Below are 24,877 nucleotides of genomic sequence, written 5' to 3'. Positions count from 1 at the left end.
CCTCCCCGCCCACCCCCTGGCCCAAAACCGAAAGCACGGAATCTGGTTTTTTTAGTCATATAACACTTTGAGATGAATTTAAGGTAAGGAGTTTATTTCCTGTGTACCCTATTCAGTACCTGGCATGTATGATCATGAGGTGTTAGCTGCTAATGATTTTGGTTTTACAGTTTCAAAACTAAGGATACATACCATCTGTCATCATTAAAGATTTTTATCTCTATGATTATCTTTTTTGAATTAATAAAAAGAATAGGTCTATAAACATGGTAAATGGAGACTATCCAAGGATAGAAAAATCATTATTAGGCTTGGTATTTATCATCTTCTAAATTGTGGTATAAAATACACAGAATATTAAATTTTACCATTTTAATGACATTTATTTTTATACTAAGAAAACTGTTGAAATAATACTGACTAAAATGTGGAATTTTTTCCTGTTGTTACAACATCTGAATTTGGAATCTAGTGTTAGCAAAAACCTCCTTCACATTATACATACTATTACTGCTGACAAAAAAAATTAAAATACACTATTGAATGGTTAAGTCACCTATAAATGTTTTAGGAGTAAAATAAAATGCTAAGTGTTACACCTGCTAGATTTCCTGCATTTTTCTTCAAATTCACAAATGGTTCCTAGTAACAGTAGCAGATACTCTTTAGAGCATGTTTCAGGTCCTGCTAATAATGCACTTTACATGCATTTCAGATTTTTGTTTTCTTACTGAGGTATAATTCACAGACTATAAAACTCACCCTTTTAAGTGGGCAATTCAGTAGTCTGAAGCATATTCACAAAGTTGTGCAACCATCACCATTATCTAATTTTAGAACATTTTCATCATTCCAAAAATAAACTAGCACCCACCAGTAGTCACCCTCCGTTCCCCCTCAGCCACTAGCAACTACTAATCCACTTTCTGTTTCTATTGATTAGCCTGCTCTGGCCATTTCACAAGAATAAATACACTATGTAGTCTTTTGCATCTGACTTCTTTTACTTAAGCATAATATTTTCCAAGGGGTTTCCCAGCTGGCTCAGTGGTAAAGAATCCGCCTGCCAATGCAGGAAATGCAAGAGACACAGTAATATCCCTGGGTTGGGAAGATCCCCTGGAGGAGGAAATGGCAACCCACTCCTGTATTCTTGCCTGGGAAAATCCCATGGAGAGGAGCCTGGTGGGCTACAGTCTGTGGGGTCACAAAGAGTCAGACACAACTGAGCAACTGTGGACTCACAGGGTATTTTCCAGATTCAACCATATTGTAGCCTGTATTAGTACCAAGCATTACGTTTTAAGACCTCAAAGTAAACACCTGAGGCAGATTCAACTGGCTCTGGTACACAAAAGAACTTAAGACTGAGAGATGAAATAACTTGCCCTTCTTGATCCTCTTTGAACTCTAATTAGTTTACTGCACTTCAGTGGAGACGTAGAAAGTATAAACACTATGAGAAGTATATACAAACTTTCTATATGGAAGCAACTAGAGTTGACCCTTGAACTGCATGGGTCTGTTTATACTCAGATTTCTTGCAATAATAGATAACCACAGTACTGTGTGATCTGAGGTTGGTTGAATCCACCAATGTGGCACTGCAAATATGGGGAGCCTATTACAGGTTACACACAAATCTTTGAATGTATGGAAACCCCTTTTTTTTGTTCAAGGGTCAGCTGCTGCTGCTGCTATTAAGTTGCTTCAGTCGTGTCCGACCCTGTGAGACCCCATAGATGGCAGCCCACCAGGCTCCCCCGTCCCTGGGATTCTCCAGGCAAGAACACTGGAGTGGGTTGCCATTTCCTTCTCCAACGCATGAAAGTGAAAAGTGAAAGTGAAGACGCTCAGTCATATCCGACTCTTAGCAACCCCATGGACTGCAGCCTACCAGGCTCCTCTGTCCATGGGATTTTCCAAGGGTCAGCTACACATGTATTTTTTTTTAAAAAACTGCCACCTCTGTCCGCTATCATGGGTAAAAGTCATAATCTTCTAAATTTTGTCATGTTTTAAAAATACAGCCAATGATCTTCATTCAAGCTGTTTTCAAAAGCATTAAGGGGCTTCCCTGGTGGCTCAGACAGTAAAGAATCTGCCTGCCAATGCAGGAGACAAGGGTTCCATCCCTGGGTTGGAGAAGATCCCCTGGAGAAGGAAACGGCAACCCACTTCAGTATTTTCGCCTGGAAAATCCCATGGACAGAGGAGCCTGGCGGGCTACAGGCCATGGGATCACAGAGAAGTCGGACCTGACTTATCGACTAAACAACAGGGGATTATTTACTTTCTCTTCAATTCTTATCTGATTCCCAATCTCTCAGAATAAGTCCTACAACTACATTTACTACTTACAGTTGCTATCTCTCCATATTCTAGAGAATATGGCTTCATATCAGGAATTATACAGTAAACTAAATGGGGCAACAATAGTAATAATAGATTTCATACTATGAAAATGAACTCGGCATTTACTTACATATCTATAAACCCAATTTGCTTTATAAAAACAAATCAGCAAATAAGAAGTATCATTTTGGGGGCTCCAGAACTTTTTTAAAAAAGGAAGATCCTGATAAGCACTCACGTGGAAATTTCTGGGATGATTTATAGTTTGGTTCTTGGCAAATCAATCTGGAATGTTTGTATAACTGACTACTTCTATTCACTGTAAATTTGCCAGAAGCAGTCGGTAGAGAAACTTTTTAGCCTTTTTGTTATTTTGGCTGGTTTATTCAAAATCACAGCATATCTGTTGATGTGTCTGCCATAATAATAATGTAAAGGGTATATGTGTGCATGCTCAGTTGTGTCCAAATCTTTGCAACGCCATGGACTGCAGCCTACCAGGCTCCTCTGTCCATGGGATTTCCTGGACAAAAATACGAGAGTGGGTTGCCATTTCCTTCTCCAGAGGATATTCCAGACCCAGGAATCGAACCCACGTCTGCAGCACCTCCTACACTCGCAGGCGGATTCTTTACCACTAGCACCACCTGGGAAGCCCTAGTTGCAGTATGAAAACTCTAAATGAATACTGAATATATTTAATTTAATGCAACATTGTTGTCTGTTATCAGAAATAGCATTTTAAAGATGTCTAAAAATTTTCTTTTAAAACTTCAAGGAAATAAAGAGCCCACTTTTTGGGTCCACTACGATCAGCAATCACCACTTTTTAGAAGAGCGCTACAAAATAGAACCTTCTGGCTGTCCAATTTGGGAGCCACAGCCACACGTGGTTACTGGACATTTTTAAGTGTGGGTGGTGTGACTGGCCAAGAGAATTTTAAATTTTTAGTAACTTAAATAGCCACATATGACTAAGCACTTCCTTGCTGGACAGTGCAGATGTTGAATGAGAGGCAATGTTCCATAAAAGGGCCACACCACTAATATTCTGGAAACTTTTAAAAAGTGAGACAGACTGGGGTTATTTATAATGAAGGAGGAGAACAATGAGGGAAAACGAACTTCCAAAGAAATCTACACCTGACTTCTAAAAACTTTAGAGAGCCTCCTTTAAATCCACGGATGAGGGCTCTGAATAGAATCAAATTTAAATTTTAGCATTTAAAGTTTTGAAAACAGTTTCAAAGAATCTGGCAAGCAAACTCGGAAATTTAGATGTCTGGTCAAAACATCTAACTTTGAGCCTTCATGGTTTTTCTTTTTAGAACCATTATTCAAAACTATCAGATTTCCCAAAACTTTTGGAAATTATGCTATAAAAAATTTAATACTACAACTGAAATCCTAGTACACAAAATTGTGTTATTTAACACGATTCACCTTTGTATGTTCATCTTAGAGCAGAGTCACACTGCTTACAGTAACGTTTAACTAAAGCCTTGATAGTTTTCAATCTTTTCATCTCATTTACCAATGACTTTTCTTTTTTAAGCCTTTCATAATTTATTACATCCATTCCTTATGGGGCACATTGCCAGTACCTACAGGGTAAAGTGAGGCCAAGATAAACTTTGGGACCTCCCCCTTCCCAATCAGAAAGGGCCGAAAGGAATCCAGGAATTGATCCAAATCCGTAGATCCATAGGCTCATCCTCATCCCAAGATTTATATATATATTATACATTATATACACACATACACACAGTCTTTCCTGGTGGCTCAGATGGTAAAGAATCTGCCTCCAGTGCAGGAGACCCGGGAACCCTGGGTCAGGAAGATCCCCTAGAGAAGGACATGGCAATCCACTCCAGTATTCTTGCCTGGAGAATTCCATGGACAAAGGAGCCTGGTGGGCTACAGCCCATGGTGTCCCAAAGAGTCCGACATGACTGAGCTCACACACACACATATATATGTGTGTGTGTGTGTGTATATATATATGTGTGTGTGTATGTATATATATATGTGTGTGTGTGTATGTATGTGTATATATATATATATATGTATTCTGTTTGAACATAGGAAATCCCACATTTGTTGGGGGAAAAAATGACCTAGAATCCTATTTCTCAAATTTTATAATTACTACAAATCACCTAAGGAACTGATGAGTAAGCAGGTCTGGGAGGGAACCTGCTGGTCAGTAGGGATTCTGAGTTTCTATCAAGCTTCCAAGAGTGTTACTGCAGTTGCAGGTCTAAGGCTCTGTATAGCTGAGAACTGATTTCACTATAGATTTCAGTGATTTTTTTTGTTTTGACTCTAACTTCTTTTCAACGTTCACTTATTCTTTCAACAAAGTTTTTACTGAATGTGTATTATGAGGCAGGCAATTCACTAGGAGGATAAATAAGATCTGATCTCAGCTCTTACGGAAGAGAAGGGCTACTTTCCCAGGGGAAGCAGAAAAGGCTGAAGCTGTGGCCCTTGTACAGAGACTTGGAGATAAAAAGGAGTCTGCAGAGTGGAGAAGATGGGCATTCCTACTCAGGCAGAAGGTACAGCAAGACAGGCTGTAAAGCACTCTCGAGGAACTGTAGATTACATCAAATTGCCATACCACATGGTGAATATGGCAGATATCAGATAGGGGGCCAGGGAAAGGTAAACAGATCAGGGAGCCCAGCATGGCAACCCACTCCAGTGCTCTTGCCTGGAGGATTCCATGGACAGAGGAGCCTGGCGGGCTAGAGGCCATGGGATTGCAAAGAGTTGGACAAGACTGAGCAACCAACCCTTTCACTTTCTGCACATTTGAGGTCTCTGTATGATGAGCTCTGATAATGGGTATTAACATATGGAAAAGCCCATGCACTTCACCCAAAACCTGACTACAAATGGTACATAAGCCTACAGCCAAGTGAGCAAAAACATTTACTGGAGGCAAACATGTTCATACAGCAATCAGGGTTATCTCTAAAGCTGTCAGGTTATGTTTTTATTCCTCCAAATACACATGAAAAGCGCACATGATCTGGAAACATGCTGAGAGGTGTTAAGAATTGAGAAAGGCAATGTAAGGACGTTCAAAAAACAGCCTAGATATAAATAACTCAATTATATTTAACAAATCTAAGGATTTCAATACCTGGCTCAAAACTCAGCTATTGATGAAACAACCCTTATCATCTATTTATTGCTGCAAGCTACTGCATCAACAATTATTTCATGAGGAACATTAAGCAGATAAAACTTCACTGTACACTTTAAGATTCAAGAGAGTCAATAATCTTATCTATAGTACTATTTTTGTTGTAAGCTACTTAAAATTCAGGAACAGAACAGCTAATTGACTAAATGATATAAGATGCGACTGTATCTCAAATGAGGCAACAAACAGAATAATATCTGAACAGTGTTAATCAATGGAAAGTAACATCATGCAATGTTACCTTAAGAACTAAAAACCGCACACAGCAAACTGAGAGGACCCTGGGGTAACTATCCAAGTTAGGCACATAGTTTTCAATGTTAAAATGTTTCAGTGCCACAACGAAGTGGTTTCAGTTCTAACGCTAACAACCGTGACTAGCAGTGGCTGCCGAGAGAGAAGTGGAAAACTCACGGCTTAGCAGGAAAGACTCCCTGGATAGATTAACGGTATCTGTCATAGTTGTACCTGTTAAATATGTGTGTCTTTTGAGGAAAGAAGGAAAATGCTGGTACACCTTCCATACTTTTCAACCTTGCTCTAGATAAAAATCAGAGCACCAATGTACGGTAACAAATTCTGTCACTGAAGAGGATTACAACGCTAACTTTTCCCAGACTCAGGGTTCTTTGTATTGTGCAAGTTACAGGAAAAAGGCACTCTAAAATACGTCAAGTCCTGCTGCTGGGGCTTCACAGATTTTTAATTAACAATGAAAGCTTTAAGATCAGAAGAATACAAGAAAGCCAGAAGCAAGAAGGCTTCTAAGTCCTCAGCAATCCCGTTAACAGAAGTGAATTCCACACTGTAAAATGCTTAGAGCAGAGGGGTGTGGGAAGAACCATTGAAAACACTACCAGTTCTCATCTACTAGGATAAGTTGTAATGTTAAAGAGGGCCCTAGGGTGTGGTGATGCTGGTGGTAAAGAACCCGTCTGCCAATGCAGGAGACTAAGAGATGAGTCTTCAATCCCTGGGTAGGGAAGATCCCCTGGAGGAGGGCATGGCAACCCACTCCAGTATTCTTGCCTGGAGAATCCCATGGACAGAGGAGTCTGGCGTGCTACAGTCCACAGGGTCGCAGAGTCAGAGACAACTGCAGTGACTTAGCACTCAAAGGGTGTACATCAGACTGTGTGTAGGAGCACCTGTGAAGTTCTCTTTCCTGGGCTAAATTCTAAAACCATGTAAATGTCTGGGGTTTTTGCATGTTTATCATCACCCCAAGAGGTCTACCGCTTGGGTTTCAAATGCTAACTCTAAATACATGATGAGTCAAACATACTGTCCTTATTCCTATCAATCCTTGCTATGCACCAATGGCTCAATGAAATCATGTATTTTACTCTGAATTTATCAGTTTGATAAAAAGGAGTTCAGAATGGTGGTTCACAAGTTACAACATCCTAAAGAACAGCCATAAAACAGCCTTCAGAAAATTAACAAAAAAGAAAAATAAAAGGTTTCTTTTTGGCAGAACAGTGAATATCAAACAAGTCAGAAGGCCAAGAAGGGGCACATGTGTGCCCACTGCTGTATTCCTCTCACTCCTCTGTCTTCTCTCTGAAGTCGTTCAGTCTCAATTAACTTTTGGCATTATTTGGAACCAGCTAGTCCAAAGAAGCTGGAGAAAATCCACAAAGTGAACCACAGTACTGATGGTATGGAGAGCAGTGGACAGTCCTGATAATTTTAGTCGTGTTCGCAAAGAGTTGGACACGACTGAGCGACTTCACTCACTCACTCAGAGTCCCTTGGACTACAAGGATATCCAACCAGTCCATTCTAAAGGAGATTAGCCCTGGGGTTTCTTTGGAAGGACTGATGCTAAAGTTGAAACTCCAGTACTTTGGCCACCTCATGCGAAGAGTTGACTCACTGGAAAAGACTCTGATGCTGGGAGGGATTGGGGGCAGGAGGAGAAGGGGATGACAGAGGATGAGATGGCTGGATGGCATCACTGAATTTGATGGACATGAGTTTGAGTGAACTCTGGGAGTTGGTGATGGACAGGGAGGCCTGGTGTGCTGCAGTTCATGGGGTTGCAGAGTCAGACATGACTGAGCGACTGAACTGAACTGATTAAGTTATAGTAAACCAGAAGATGAATCATTAACTCAAAAATCATTTAAAGTTACTGCTTTTTCTTTTTAAGCCAGCTATCAGAAATATTACTGCTTTAAAAATTAAAGGCAGTTCTCTTATTCACTCTTGTTCTCTGAGAATACATGTAGTATTGAGTAAAATCCTATGGACAGAGGAGCTTGGTGGGCTACAGTCCACTGGATCCCAAAGAGTTAGACACGACTGAGTGACTAAGCACGCATGTGCGTGTGCATGCACACACACACACACACACATATTAATTTCCTCTTCTTGGGGCAATTAAAGGAGTCTTTTTTTTTTTTTTTCAAGACTGGGTTGAATCTGATGAGGATGTGTCCAGCTTTAAAGATCTAATTCCTAGGAACTACAAGTTTGATAAGCAGATGTGACTCAAAGCAGAAAAAGGAATGGTTTTAAGTTGTCTGATTCCTGAAAGAATATTCAAGTACCATTACAAAGGATCAAAAGAAAATCTACAAGGCTTGCTAAAAAAGGTTCTTTGAGAAGGTGTCTGATATATACACATATGCTTGTGCATATATTGATGTGTGTATACTGTATTAGACTGTAAGCTGTATTAGATTATTGGAAACCATTTCCAAATGTTAAAACTGTAAACAGTCAAGACAGAAACAAAAGCAAAGTAAGACTACTCATTGAGCAGTGGAAAAAAAAAATTACTGTTAAAAATCAAGTTGGCTCCACCACATCCAGCCAGAAGAGGTGCTTTGTTTAAGGTGCCAAAGTAGGTATCTGACAACAATCCCAACAACAAGGAGTAAGTAGTCAATAACTCACTTTCTTTTTCCACCAGACCACCAACCACTAGAGCTACAAAAAGGAATACAGAGCTATCTAAACTTTTAGGAACAAAGGGAAAAGTAGCAAAGTATTCCTTTGGAGAAATTTAGAAACTCACACCTTGAAAGGGCTTAATAAGTCATCACAAAATGTCAGCCTTATTCAACTCTCTCAACTTAGATGTCATGACAGTTTTCAAGACCTGGTTATACTACTTCTGTATACTCTTAATTGGAGAAGGAATTGGCAACCCACTCCAGGATTCTTGCCTGGAGAATCCCACTGACAGAGCCGCCTGACAGGCTACAGTCCACGGGATCACAAGAGGCGGACAGGACTTCACGACTAAACCACCACCATATACTCTTAAAATAATTTCCATCTGATATTTAGTGCTTTAGAAACAGTCAAGGCCATACCCTACTCTACAATCCTTGGAGAATTAGAATAATCACACCTGGAGGTTCATGAGATCTAAAGGCTAGTCAGTGCCTTTATTCCCATAGCTTCTCAGCCGAATCCCCCATCAATCAGAATTCTTGTTCATCCATAAACATTCCCACATACCCTACTTTTACTATCAGTTAAATGAAAAATACGGTGTGAAGGAAGCCCTTTGAACACTGACACTAGTTTAGAAATCACTCCGCATCTACCATTAACTAAAACGTACACTACTGATTCTATTTGCTCAGAGTCTAAGAGTCACGTTTTGAAGAGAGCATTTCACACACAGCTCAAGTTACAACAAAGGCTTTGAACTGTGAACCTGGTGACAACTACACTTTGTCCTTAGACCTCTGTGAGTCCTAGATCTGTATGTGTGTAGCGTGTGGCAAGGAAAGAGTACGGCTGTAACACAGATGGAGGGCTTGCTGCATTCCAAGGTGAACTTTCTACATCAACAATTACATTTTACATTATCCTCTTAAGAGTCTAGCTATTATTTTTTTAAAGCTCTGATGAGAAATTAAATTACTGCTTTACATTTGGAAGTACAGGTAACTATGGCTATGGTGGCGTTTCATGATTTCCAAGATCCCTACTAGGTCTTCCTAAACTGGTTGCTATGAATGACCAAAATAACCTCACTTCTTTCTCTCAAATAGATAATCTCTTTTGAGATCTCAAATTTTATTTGACAAACTTCATTTGGGATAAAATAACACTAAACGTGTTTTTAAAATTCTCAGTATTATACAAAGAGGTCTAATAGAAATGTTTTCAATTCAGTTTTCTAAATGTGGTTTCCCCATATAATGGATTGAGTCACACACAATTTTTAAGAAGCTAATTCGTTTATTTCCGCAGTTAACAACTTTTTTTTTTTTGGTCAAATGGCTGAATGGTGTGGCTTGTGGGATCTTAGTTGTCCAACCAGGGATCGAACCCTTGCCCTCAGCAGTGAAAGCACAGTGTTAACCACTGGATAGCCAAGGAATTCTCAACATTTTTTTAGTATGAATACATTCATGGGAAAAGTATAAATCTTTTTTTCACCTTAATCAGCCTTTTTCAAGTCTCATGAAAAAATATCTACTCTTAAAACTTGAGTTTCTACTTCATTGAATAAGAAAATCAGGAACACTTTTTAGCCACTGAATTTTTCCTATCTGGACACAGGTCTAACTGGCCTGGGCTCTACATGCTTGTGGGTTGCATACCATTGTTAACTTCTCCCACCTGGAAGGGGTTTCAGTATCTGCTGAATAGCTCGAAGATACTGTTGTGTGTATTGATGGGCAAACAGGACCTTGCCCCAAGGCTACTCTAGTCTATTTGTTTCTCCCTGGTCTCTGTATCCCTTCCCATATTTAGACAATCAACAAAAGATGCTGAAAATGAAGCTCCAGTACTTTGGCCACCTGATGCAAAGAGTTGACTCACTGGAACAGACTTTGATGCTGGGAAAGATTCAAGGCAAAATAAGAGGGCAGCAGAGGATGAGATGGTTAGACAGCATCACCTACTCAACGGACATGAATCTGAGCAAACTCTGGGAGATGGGGAAGGGCAGAGAAACCTAGTGTGCTGCAGTCTGTGGGGTCACAGAGTCGCACGTGAACTTAGCAACAGAACCACCACCAAAGAAAGGAAGCCTTCTAACTGTTCTTAGAAAACCGCCATCACTTCCTGATTGGTGAGCCAGGTGCGCCAGCAGGCCTGCCACTGGCCTAGTGAATCAGACCTCCTGTGTTTCAAGACTGGACCAGAAACACAAATACAGCTCGAATAACTAAGTAAGCTTTAGAGGCAGGAAAACTCTGGAGCGTTAAACCTCCAAGAACTTGTAACTTCACCCATTCCCTCCCTGATATGGGGCTGTAATATAACACCTGCCTAAATTATCCCTTCATTATCTGCAGTTAATATAAACCACTGATTTGCATGCCCCCAAAGTCTCCATTGGGTTTCTCAGGTGGCGCTAGTGGTAAAGATCCTGCTTTCCAATGCAGGAGAGGTAAGAAATTCGATTCCCTGGGTTGAGCGGCTCTCCTGGAGGAGGAAATGGCAACCCACTCCAGTATTCTTGTAATGAAGAATCCCACGGACAGAGGAGCCTGACCGGCTACAGTCCATAGCGTTGCGGAGTCAGACATGACTGAAGCGACTTAAAAGGCACAAAGTCTCAGCCATTTTGGACAATTACAACAATAGCCAACACCAATGTACTCTACAAGCCAGGCAGTGTTCTAAGTGCTTTGGTGCTCTTCAAATGAAAATCAGGGAATTGCCTGTTCAAGTGTCCACAAGTCATAGGGAACACTGTTAAAAGACCTATTTAGTAAAGACCTATATATTCAGACAACTTGGATTCAGTCAGCTACAAAGCTGTTTTTCAACAAAGATTTTGCTGAATAATTATATGAAAAAAAAGAGAAATATATTAAGGTTATACTACTAAATGAAAATAACAAATTGCTAACTTATTTGGTAAATGAGAAAGCTATTTCTAACAAACCACTGAAATAGCAAAATGATAGTCATTATCACTTGCTTAACAGAAAATCTGGACAAAACAAAAAATACTAACATACTATAAAAAACAGTAGAAATGAAACACACTGCATATTTTCAGTGAGCTATATTTAATAAAGTCTAAAAAAACCTTCATATTTAAAAGTCAGCATGAATCATTTTAAGTGCAAGAAAAAATTGCAGGAGATGCTTTGCTATATAATGTTAATATTATTGGATCTTCTTTGCTGATTTGTTAGTTCAAGTATGACTAAAAAACATAAAATTATGGGTATTACAAATTCACCTAAAAAGCTAGGCAGTGTCTATCATATTTAACAATGAAATTCTATAAAGATGCGTTTCGTCACTCTAAAATATGACTATTCTCCCTAAGTATGTTTTAAACTATTCAACGTCTACTTGAAAGTGGAAGTGTCAGTCGCTCAGTCGTTTCCAGCTCTTTGGGACATCAAGGACTGTAGCCTGCCAGGCTCCTCTGTCCATGGAATTCTCCAGGCAAGAAAACTGGAGTGGGTAGCATTCCCTTCTCCAGGGGATCTTCCCAACCCAGGGGCTGAACTTGGGTTTCCTGCATTGGAGTAGATGCTTTACCATCTGAGCCACCAAGGTTTATTTACTTAGATCTTAAATAGTCACAGAATTCAGTCATAGGCTATTAACGAAATGTGTCCTCCCAAAATGTGTAAGTTCCAACTTCCAGTACCTCAGAATGGGACCTCGTTTGGAAACAGAGTCATTATAAATATAATTAGTTAAGAAGAGGTCATGCTGGAGTAGGGTGGGCCCCTAATCCAATATAACTAGTATCTAATTGAAGAAGAAAATTTACAGACAGACATAAAAGGAAGGTGATATGAAGACACGTGATCGAAGACAGCAACTTGACAACAGAGGCAGAGACTGAAGTGATGCGTCTACAAGCCGAGAATGACAAGGACTGCTGAGAACTTCCACAAGTTGGGAAGAGACAAGAGAGGCTCTCCTCTAGAGTGTTCAGAGAGAGCACAGTCCTGCCAACAGCTCGATTTCAGATTTTAACCTCTAGAACAGAATCTAGAGATTCCATTTCTGTTGTTCTAAGTCACACACTTTTTGGTATGTTGTTACAGCAGCTCTATGGAATTATACAGACCATGTGTTAAAATTAAAATCTGTGGCGCTAGTGCTAAAGAATCCACCTGCAATGCAGCAGATGTAACGTTGGTTTGATCCCTGAGTCGGGAAGGTCCTCCGGAGGAGGGCATGGCAACCAACTCCAGTATTCTTGCCTGGAGAATCTCATGGACAGAGAAGCCTGGGGGGGGCTACAGTCCATAGCGTCCTGAAGAGTTGGACGCAACTAAAGTGACTTAGCACACGTCCAAGAGTGTCTTTTAAAGTAAAGCACAGCTTTGCCTGGTCAGCAAAAACCTGAGTTCAAATACCTGTACAAATCAAAAGCTGTGTGACTGGGGACTTTAGTTTGCTTATTTGTAAAGAAGGGAAATGGCTCCTACAGAATGGTATGTTTCTGAAGATAAATGATTCAGAATGTCCATGACACAGAGGTTAAAATTTTTCTCTCTCCACTCTCAAACCCTTCTCCCTGTAATGAGAAGGAGTTTTAACATATGGTCAACAGACTATCTGGCTACCAATGCAGAAAGTAATATGATTAAAAAAAAATAAAGGCTGTAATTCATATATTGTTAAATACATATTCTAAAAAAAAAAAATGCTTTTCTACATGAAGCCCCAATAGCTTCACTACTTAGAAATCTCTAAATCTTTCCTGTGGTGGGTATGACCACAGTGCTATATGATGTGATTATCTCAGAGTTTTATAGGATGGTAAATGCTACCCTCGCCTATCTAAAAAGCTCAAAGCAGTTTCAATCACCAGAGAAGGAAAGAACAATTCTTACATAAGTTATCTTTTGTACTTTCAAAGATTATTTTATTTTTTAGTACAAGTCTTCTGATTTTACTAATATCCTTACTAATGTGCCAACTGACCCGACTTCAGTAATAAACACAAGACTCATGTCACTAAAAATCAATTGTTCAAAAGCAAGAACTTTTTATTTCAAATAATAACATAAGCAAAATGGTAATTAACTTTGGCAAGATTAGTAGAAATAGGAGAATAATTCACAGACATGGTAAGCATGTTCCCCTGATGTGTGCATCAGGCAGTAATATGGCCACAGTGTTTAGAACCACATGAGCAAAGCCTGGAAAAGGTCATCAAAGACCAGCACCATGACGTGCTGTGGATTAAGCCTCAAAAGAATCCAAATTTAGTGACTTGAAGAAAACCTAGAATCAGGTTATATATATTCTAAGAAAGTAAAATAACTGCAAATTATCCACTGCTACCAAAGACAACAGCTAACCTCTAGACTACGTGAATTCAAGTGAATAAAAGACTAACACTGAACGCTTACTATATATGTGTAAAACTAACTTTACATATTTCATTTATTTCAAGTCACAAAATATTCCTAATTAGGAGTTTTATACACAAGAAAACTGAGTACTAAGTTTTGGCTAAATATACAGTGTATAACTGGCACAGTTCAGAAAGGAGCTGCCAAAGCCACAACCTAAAATATAAATTTGCAACCTATCACTGGTTCTGCTTTACATATATTAAAACATTAAAATAAAAAAGTTTTGAAATTTTATTTAATTTGTGGGAAAAGGTGCTTTCAAAAAGAAATCTTAAATATCAATGCAATACAAACCTGCCTCCGGAGTAGCAAGTTACTTAAAAGTTAACAATATTATGCTATGGTACCACTTCAGGAAAAAAACAAATCCTGAAAGCAGAATCTAAGCAAATGAACCTGAAGTGAACCTTCAGCCGCTGGAAGAGAAGAAAGCGCCACAGACACTTGAACAACGCAAACACCAGCTGAGTGCTTCCCTGCAGCCTTTCCCTACTTAAGGATAAGCCTGGTAGGGCTGTTCAAGTTTACATTCCTCTGCACCAAATTTATCTGCCTTTTCTAAAGAGAAGAGGAACTAATAGTTGGTGAGCCTCTGCCGCATGTGTCTGGCACTTTATTAAGTGGTTAAGTTTTTAATCTGACAGACTTGGGTTTCAATCTTTGCTGAAACATTTGCGAGCTGTGAGATCTTAGGATATTAAATCTGTGCCTCTCTTTTGTAAGAGATATTAAAATAACAAATACCTCATTGGACTGTCAATGAGAATTATATTATGACGCTAATAAAATCACCCCGGTTCTTGTCACATGGTGTATATCTATTAAATATTACCTAATATTATCAACTTAAAAAAAAAAACAAGACAGCCTGCAGGCTAGCTGTTAAGAAATGAAGCTGAGAGAGATGCAATCACTTGGCCAAAGACAGACATCTAGAAACATTAAAAGCCAGTTACAAAAACCTAAAGGTAGTAAGAACTGTGTTCTCTTCAAAAGTGTTCCAATATTATTAGCCTTTCTCTCTGTCCAGCCTGCTTCCTCAGCTAGTCTTTTACAGAAGACAAAACTTAATGACTCAAGGTATTTAAATGCTGGAAATGACCTTAGAAATCACTAAACAAAGGAGCAGCAAACTGCTTTCAACAGACAAACCCAAACTGATGGTCTCTGCTTGGAATGATGGGTTAAAAAGGAGGATGGGAGGCACTATGAGAAGGATAAGAATTCTGAGAAAGGCAGAAAAAATAAGACGAAACAGTGATAGCAGCCCGTGGCTGGTGTAAGGGTGTGGTGTGTATGTGAGATAGTGGTGCAAGGACAAGCATCACAGGCCAGCCAAGTTCTACATCCTGCCACTGCTGTGTAAGTTCAATATGCTCATGAAACGAACTCCTCTATTCTCACTGAACTAAGGGCCCAAGGTCACGAGTTCCAAGAGCACACTCCACCACCTCCAGGGTTCTGGCTTCTCAGACAGTAGGTCATCCTACTGCCTGAAGCACCTAATGCTTCTCACACAATCTAAAGTTAGCCCACTAGCACCATTTCACCCTGTGACACCCTGCATGTATTTTTTATAAATTACTTGGAATATCTGTTCTGCATTTTGACTAGAACAAGGCAGAGTGATTCCCAGTGTCCATACGAGGCAAAGAGCCTCCTGGTGAATAGAGGGAAGAAAAATGAGCAAAGCTCATGCCAAAACAAAGCACTGGATCGCATTAGCTTTTGATGTGCAACCCACGTCTACGTAGTCCTACCAGAAACCTTTCTCCTATTCCCTGATAAGACCAGGACTTTTGTTCCAAAGGGGCACTTTCTATAAGCAAAGCATTTAATTACATGGTATCTAGAGGTATCCTATAACAAGGTTTCAGTTGAGTCAAAAATACTTCTTATAAAACCATCTCCTATATACTTCCTTCCATCCCTTGCTATAGTTCATTTTTAGATTAACTCGAATGTAAAACATTTGTGATGATGGACTTTATTCATCCGCCAATACCAATTACCACAATTAAGTATATACTTTATTGAAACAGTAAAAACTCTGTATCACTGTTTTACTTAAAAAAAAACAAAACCTTAAAAATCTCAAGTGTATGGTACATTAAGTGTTTACAGATTTTAACATATCTAAAGTGGTAATACATGGAAGGTGTGTGTGTCTTTGTGTATGTGTATAAACATGGATCTCCCCAGGAGATTCTGCATTAGTAAGTCTGCAGTGACCACCCCTCAACCCCATATTTTCAAAGAGCTCCACAGGCGACTCTGTCACACGTTTCCTGGCTAAGAACCACAGAGAAAGTGCATTTCAAACAGCTTTCAGTACCCATGCCCTCTATTTAAAGTATGCCCCCCAAAGAAAACAATCTGGGCCATTAATTTTAAATTCTAGTTCCAGAAAGTTTGCATCAAGGTATCTTGTTTTTAAATCCCCCATTAAAAAATGTAGTAACCTGACTTTTCATTAGTAGAAAATAAATTATTTAGAGCCTACTTATGGTTTAAAATATGTTTCCTATAAAACCACAGCATTATCAATTAAGGAAACATTTATAATTCTCTGCCACACTGTAGTATTTAAGATTGCTTACATAATTTTAATTTATTCTGCCTATCTTAAAAATGAACATACACTTGCTCTCCTCTATTTAAAGAGTAATATGTTAATGCTTTTCTTTAAAAGAGTTAAAAGCCCTTAAAACATTTTATTAACATAGCACCCAATAATAATGATGAAGGCACATAAGGTATAACAGTTATTTTTAATTGAATGTTAAATTTTTTCACTAAACGTTGTGCCCATCTAAAATATATACAATGACAAAAAAATCAAAAATTTTCCTAAATCATTAATGAATAAAAGAATATATATATGGAATATATATACACACACACATATATATTCCATATATATATATATACACATACCAAAGAAATACCGTATTTCTTTGATTCTAAGACCCGTTTTACATTTGACATTCCTGAATTACGAATGCATCTTATAATCACTGACATGTCATACTGGAAGCATTTTTAAATTTTTGAATGGTGTTTCTTACAATTAATGGCACCTTAGATCTGATGAACTACTGTTTATTTAAAACTAGTTAAAAGAGGCAACTTATTCTTTTTAAATGTAACGAAACTGCCCCATTCCGAAAACAATCCCAAATGTGTCACTCCATAAAGCTGTATTTTGAGTGAAAAATGGCCAACAAATTTGTGGAAGCAACTAAATTATCAGAACAAAGGAAACTGCCCTGGTAAGAATGTATAGCTTAAATAATAACTGCATTAATTATTATAGGAAGTGATTTCCAGAGTTTTAAACAAGCAACTTTATACTATTCCATCTTACAATGCTTTCCTAGTCTTCTGTCCACCCTATACAATGAAATAAAATTAAAGTAACATTTCACTGATGATAAGCTGTAAAGACTACCTGCTCTAAAAGAAGTTTCTACCTACAACAGAGATGATCAAAGTGCAGTATATGCATTCATGCTAACAGAAGCCAATGTTCAATGGAATGTTTAAAGACAAAAATTTAAAGATGAATATCTATTAATGTTGCAATCTACTAACACCACAGGAAGCCGTATCATTCTCTATCACAAATAAAAACTATGTGACCTCATGTCTGACGTAATTACTGCCTGCGGCAGTTCAAACTATTTTACTGAAATATTTAGGTTATTCCTTGCCCGTTTCGAATTGCTAGCATTCTAGTGACAGCAGTACTGTGAACAAAAGGGTCAAAAATGTGATAGGTCTTAAGTCAAATTTAGCAAAGTAAGACAATTAACTTTTCTCTCCATCATCTTAAAAAAAATAGTGAAAGTATCAGTTTTGGAAATTTGGTATCAGGATGAATACTATCCTTTCACTCAAACATTACACGACAATAAAAGATAAAGTGAGCATAACTAGACATAAATGTTTTTCAGCTGTTTTAAGAGTGTCGCACACTTTCAAGATGGGTCTCGAAGATAACAGTACTGACAGCTGATCAGCAAACTTCCACCATCAGAATCTTCAAGCCAGGGCAATACTTGTACACATTTTGTTTTCAAGTTTGCACATGAAAGCCCAAGGGTGAAAAAAGCTTGGGATCAAAATTCACTGAAAAGTCTCACTTTTTTTGTGGCTACTTAATACAATGTCAATTTTAATAATGATAAATGCAACCAAAGTACTGAACAGTCTGAAAGAAATTCCACTTAATATAATTTCCTTAAGGGCAAGACAAATCTTTCCAGAACATTAAAACTTTGTACCAGTGTCAGTTCTCCCCACTACCCCAAGGAAATGACAGGAAACCAACTCAAATTACTGGACTGAATTCAATGACCTTAGAAATAAACATCAGATTTCCATTCTCATCTACTTTTCCAAAAAAACAAAATAAATAACATACTATTTCTATTTCAGAACATGTAAGAAGAAAAGAATATTTCTGGTGAGGAACCTTAAGGATCTCTAGATCACAAGAGGTAAGCAAAACCACCCAATTTTAAATGGCTGGTGTCTGGCTATCATTTCTGGGGGAAGCTTGACAAGCATAACTGAAGAATTTTAGATAAAACCAGTGATGAATTATCGGAAGAGGAAACAAATGACTATTCACAGGACCAAATGAAAGCCTTCATTAGAAACAAAAAAACACCAATGGTTTTATATATGTGTGTATATATGTAAAACCCAAAGGAGAAACAATCAGCAAATAAATGAAATGCAAGAGCAAATAATAATAAATATAACAGGAAACTAATCCCCAATTTTTCTGCTACTCGGGTTTACCTTGGAGGCTAATCTGAAACAGTGTCACCCAGAGCCTACAAAACCCATGATGGACACACTGTTTCTGGAATACAAATGAATGTTTTTAAATCCATCAACACCCACAACTCTACATTTTGTGCAATTAAGGAATTCACTTTAGGCAAGTGACCAGTAAGTATCAGTAAGTACAAGCACTATCTATGCAGAATAGCAAATATAATGTGAAAGAAAGCAATGCAAGCATTTAGGTGAAATTCGGCTCCATGCTAAATCTGACTTCATGCTTCACTGTACTAAAAAAGAACTGCCATACTGTCAGTGTTATCTCTTTACAATATTTCTTATTTTACCATCATAGAGGCTAGGAGCTGTAACTATGAGCAATGTCAGTTAGCCAAATTTCTCTGATTTTCTACCTAGTTTTAAAGAATATTTTATTATCTGAACTATCAACTTTCTATTTTTCTCTGTATGTGCATGAAACAGACATACAGAGAAAGAGAAAAATCTACATATGACTTACACAATAAAAATGCACAGGTATTACACATATACTAATGAGACTGCATGATTTTTTATATCAAAGTACATGCTTTTTCCACACATGGTTCTTTGTTGTTACTAAGAGTAATAGAAAACTTCTGCAACAACTAAGCACATGCTGCCAATGATTCATGGTTTTAAGAATTTGTAGGTTAAAAAAATACAATTCCTAGAACACTGTTATCAAACAAAGAAGTTTTATTGGCATCTAAAAACAAAGTTCACCCAACATTGAAACGTACTTTAATATTGATGTTGTTTTCTTTTTCTTTTGAACTCACTGCAGTATGAGGAACAAATCACAAACACTTACTTTGGAGAAACAGAGACCAGAGTGTAGATTTTACAAAATCACTTTTTAAAATCTCTGTATTGTGCTCCTCAAATATTTAGAGCCAGTCTTTGCATAAAATATCACAGCTTTGTCTATTACCTTAAAATTCTGCAGCAGCCTAAAGATATGGGTAAGATATACCATCACTTGCTATTCTGAAATATATCTATTACCATATCCAACCTAATGGTAGTATCTAAAAAAAATTCTTTCTTCCATAGGAAGTCTCTGACAAGCTGTTATTCGTTTCCTTGAAGTTAAAAGAATCAGGGGGCAACATTTATATTTTATCAGAAAAATAAAAAAATGTTTACCTACCATGTTCATATTAAGAACAATGTCTATACAAGTCAGTTGTACAATTATTTTAAGAGAAAGGTGAACATGAACATCAGATTAACTTAATTCTGGCAGACGAAAGTGAGCAACTATGGTCCGGTCAGCCATTAATCTATTACAGAGAGATGACAACTTTACAAAATGTATCTTTTACCTACTGAGTGATGATTATGTCCCCTCAGTTTCTGTGCTTTCTACCACTGGTTCACTCTCTACATCAGCAACTGTGTCACTCTTCTTGTTTACCTCACTTGAGGAGGCCAGTTTCTCATACAGTTCAGGATCACTCTGCGCTGGCAAAGGCGGTGGCTGGGCGTGTCTCTCAGTGTTTTCACCATTAACCTGAGGCACGTTATCACCTTTTCGTTGAGAAGTGGCCCCTTCAAAAAACTCAAAAACCCGAGCATGAGGAGGGGGGATCCAGGTGTTCTGAATTCTATCTCGTCCAAGACGATTCCCATTCATTTCTCTGCAGAAATCAAAATCTCTGTCATCCCTGTCCCTCTGCCTCTCCCAGGGTCTTCTGCGGTCATCAAAATCTCTGTGAACCTCTTGTCCGAATCCTCTGTTCCAAGGACCACTTCGAGGATCAAACCGGTAGTTTCCAGACCGAAATCTACCTCTTTCTTCATGTAAGCCTTTCGGACCGCCATAGACAGGTAGAACTCGATGCTCTCGCTCATCAAAATCTCTGGGCCCCCAGGGCTTCTCTGGATTAAAGCCAAAGTGGTCTCTTCGGCCAAGATGATCTATGCCCGGCCTCACGAGATTCTCCCTGATATCTACAGGAGGTCTTCCAAAATGATCTCTAGCGTCTAACGGAGGCCTTCCAGGACCTTCTCGTGGATCAACAGGTCGTCCAACCACATCCCTAACATCCACCGGGGGAGGTCTACTGATGGCTTCCCTGGGTTCAATGGGAGGAAACCGGTAATCTCTGTCACCTTCCTGCTGAATGTTATCATTCCCAAGTGGTATCCTTTTCTCTGGGTTAGGAACACTGTCTACATTTTGTCTTCCAGGAACTAGAAAAGGTCTTTCAGGTGGACTAAAAATATCTCCTGGAGGAAAAGGACCACGGGGTGGTGGATGCAGAGCTGAATCAAGTACTGCTGGGGGAGGGAGTCCCCGCTGGGGTGGAATTCCAGGCTGTATTAAAGGGAATCGTGGTCCAGGTGTCTGTGGGATCAGTCCTGGACGAATGTCTAACATTGGCATTGCAGGCATCCTTTGATTAGGAAGATTTAAAGGGGGTAAGTTTTGAGGCCCAGCTGGTGGTTGTGTTCCCAAAAGCCCAGAAGTACTTGGGATACCAGGTGGCTGTACTCCGATAAGTCCGGAATTATTAGGCATATTTGGGGGGAGCACTCCCAAAAGTCCAGAACTACTTGACACGTTTGGTGGCTGTAATCCCAAAATTCCAGAGTTATTTAGAATATTTGGTGGCTGGGGTCCAATAATCCCAGAACTACTGGAAACGTTAGATGGCCGGACTCCAAGAATTTCATTATTACTGGATACGTTTGGTCTTTGGACTCCCAGAATTCCAGAATTGCTTGTCACATTTGGCGGCTGTCCTAAAATCGCAGGGCCACTTGAAATATCATTTGGAATCACTAAAATGGAAAGGAAAACAATAACATAATCAATCACCCTGGTGTGAAAAAGAAATGATACACTTCAGTCCCCTACATACGAACCTTTAAGGTGGGAACTTTCAAAGATGTCAACGTGTGTTCACGCCCAGTCACTAGGTTCATTCACACGTCTAGCACGGTCACCTGCATGCACCCCCGTGTACCTGAATGCCCAGTGCTGCATACAGAGGGCAGCACTATCCCTCCATCCTCCTCTAGGCAGTAACGCTTCTTGCCTGTTCACTCAAGCCAGCCCCTGTCGGCCAGCTGTTATGCTGTACTATTGTACTTTTCAAGGTACTGTACTGTAAGATTAAAAACATTTTCAGTGTTTACTTTTTATGTATTATTTGTGTACAAAGTATTATAAACCTATTACAGTACAGTACTATGTAGCCAATGGTGTTGGTTGGGTACCTAGGCTAACTTTTGTTGGACTTACAAACCTGCTCTCAGAACAGAACTCATTTGTATACAGAGGACTTACTTTATTTATAATTATTCATGCTATAATTTCCAGTAGTCAGCTACTTGTATCTCCCCAAGAACCAAGGTATACCAGATATTAAATAAAAATTAAAGCTAAAATTATAAATACCACACATAGTAAAATTTAAATATGAAAACAAAGTGGACCTCTTACCTAAAATCTTTATATAATATCTTTTTAAGTTAAACTAAAACGTCAGGTTTTATATCAATCCTCCACCTTTATTTAACAAAAGCATTTCTAACAGTAATGTCATTAAAAAGAAAAAAGACTTGCCGCTTTCAAACAACACACTTATCTTCCAGACCTAGCTGAATATCTGATAGAAGCTATACCTTATATTGGTTTGTTTTAATCTTTCTGTTGGTATACATATTTTGTGCAATCTTATTTTGATAACACCACGTTAAAAAAGTCCCAATAGGCCAAAAAAACTGAGAAGTCTTAACAAAAAGGTGTCAAAATATATACTATCCTGAATAGAATGCCAAATTTGTTTTTAATAGAAATTTTAGGGGACAGTGTTTTTTTTTTCTTTTTTTAAAAGCTGCAATATCCATGCACTGAATCGGTTACATATGCATGACACCTCAGAATTAAACATCAATACAGAGAAGTAGTACTTATGATTTAACTATGTCTTTCTGGGAATTTCTTTTTACTTTTTTTTTTTTTTTACCTGATCTGGTGTTTTCTGCAGAAGAAATCTGGTGATCAATAAGATGAGGTACTTTTTCTTCAGGCTCTGCTTGTTTCGTTGGAGGATTAAAAACATTTCCAGCTGGCAGAGTGGCAGTAGCAAGACTGCTGGCAACAGAACCACCTGGTAAAACAAGGCTACCAAATCCAACATCTTTCACAGTTTCTGGAGTCATAGATAATGGCGGCTGCACTAAAGCTGTTTAAAGAAGGAGAATATACAGTTCAGATTTAATTAGCTAATCAATTAATGTGCCAAGTTAAAATATTAAGCATGACCAACACTGGTCTTGAAGTTTTAAATCACCTCCTAGCCTCTTCTCCCAATTATATGGTGAGACTGCTCAGTTGACATGACATATGTGAATTCTCTTCTGGTCCCTTTATTTCATTTATGATGAAAACTAACCTCTAGGAGCCTGAGTGTTTCATTTAATGGCATCTCTGTATCACTGGAAAAGACGCTGATGCTGGGAAAGATTGAAGTCAGGAGGAGAAGGGGACAATAGAGGATGAGATGGTTGGATGGCATCACCAACTCAATGGACATGAGTTTGAGCAAGCTCTGGGAGTTGGTGATAGACAGGGAAACCTGGCGCACTGCAGTCCGTGAGGTTGCAAAGAGTTGGACATGACTAAGTGACTGAACTGAACTGTATTACCCAGCACATTATAAATATAGTAACTGATACTCAAAATGATAAATAAGACACCATGAAGAGGCTAAATTATACTTAGAAACCTCTTTTAAAAAAATAGGTTCTAAAAAAAAAAAAATTTCTAAAAATATTTTAGAAATATTTAGTAGAGACAAGTTTGGTAAAATAAGGACCCACACTTAAAATCATAATTTTTCAAAGATGGGGCTTCCCTCGTGGCTCAATGGTAAAGAATCCACCTGCCAATGCAGGAGACACTGGTTCAATCCCTGATCCAGGAAGATCCCACATGCCATGGAGCAACTAAGCCTGTACACCACAACTATTTGAGCCTGTGCTCTACAGCCCGCGAGCCTGTCCTCTGCAACGAGAGATGCCACTGCAACAAGAAGTCCACCTACGATAACTAGAGAGTATTGCCACAACTAGAGAAACGCTCATTCAGCAATGAAGGAAGACCCAGCACAGCCAAAAGTGAATCAATGAAAACAAAACCTAGTAATTTTTCACGGATGTCAGTACGCGACTATCTAAATGTACAGAAATGATTGGTGTAAATACAAAGACGAACAAATGAGAGTGAAAACCTGCCCAATTCTCTAGAAATTCTAAGTACTAGGGTCTTTTACATTCACTACTTTTTGTCAAATGAGGTTAGAAACTCATCAGATTAGAACTACAAAGATTTCACTTTAAAGAATGGGTAGAAATGTCCTGTTTATATGTCACGTGTATGTTAAAAACTAAGCTAGAGGAATATTAAAATTACAATTGAACAATTAGAAATTCTAGTCAAATTTATGTCACAACACTATTTAGTCATGTACTCTGGGATTCTAAAAAATGTTTTATCCTCACATTTAACTCCAGACTACCTAGACAAACCGTTAACATAGAACAAAGCTGTAAAACAGGGATAAAATGACCTGAGATCCCATATGGGAATTGTGAGAATTAAATGAGACAGTGTGAACAATCAGGTGAGTATCTGGCACACATGGTATTTCTTTTTTTCCTTTAATTGATCCCAGATTTTCCAAAATAATTAAAATAAGGAGAAGTAAACTTGGTAGAGGGGCTCTTAAGTAAGTAGGATAAGTCTCTGTAAACAGTGAATTCAGAAATGGCTTCTGAACATTTTTCTAATTTTCATAAAAAATGAACAGTTCTTCCTAATTAATCAATAGTAACATAAAAAGGATCCTCGTGTTGTCTAACAGCACCAGGAGAAAAAGGAGTTTAAAAATATAATAAAAATGAGTTATAATATCAAAAGGTAGGCTCTATAATATACTCTCTTTACAATAAAGTCCTTTGGTCCAATATTATGCCAAAAAGCTAAGAAGCTCCCCAAAACTGATAACAGTCATCCCAAAAGGATAGAGCAGTAACATGAAAGGTCTCATTGTACAAAGATGAACAAACTGAACTTCAAAAAGAAAAGTGAATTTAACTATTTGAAAGCATAAATCCATGAATCCATACATGTTACTAA

General features: G+C 38.4%; 1 protein-coding gene across 12 annotated transcripts in view; it reads right to left on the bottom strand.

Moving 5' to 3' along the window:
* The window catches only part of SCAF8 (SR-related CTD associated factor 8), a 216,893-nt gene that overhangs the window by 110,572 nt on the left and 81,444 nt on the right, over nt 1-24,877 (bottom strand). For 10 of the 12 annotated variants that reach the window (XM_086318484.1, XM_086318480.1, XM_086318481.1 and 7 more), the window contains exons 19-20: nt 22,704-22,922; nt 20,052-21,513 (exon numbers count right to left, since the gene is read on the bottom strand). The exons of the other annotated variants lie outside the window; for them this stretch is intronic. In XM_086318484.1, coding sequence (XP_086174610.1) covers nt 20,066-21,513; nt 22,704-22,922 — 1,667 coding nt within the window. In that variant the 3' untranslated portion in view covers nt 20,052-20,065. The remainder of the gene's footprint in view (nt 1-20,051; nt 21,514-22,703; nt 22,923-24,877) is intronic. 12 annotated transcript variants of the gene reach the window in all.

Source organism: Bos grunniens, chromosome 9 (assembly GCF_055505025.1).
Source record: "Bos grunniens cultivar Pamir isolate PY7600 chromosome 9, Bosgru_T2T1.0, whole genome shotgun sequence".
NCBI lineage: Eukaryota > Metazoa > Chordata > Mammalia > Artiodactyla > Bovidae > Bos > Bos grunniens.
Note: the sequence above shows the minus strand (reverse complement) of the source record. Positions and strands in the feature narration are given on the sequence as shown.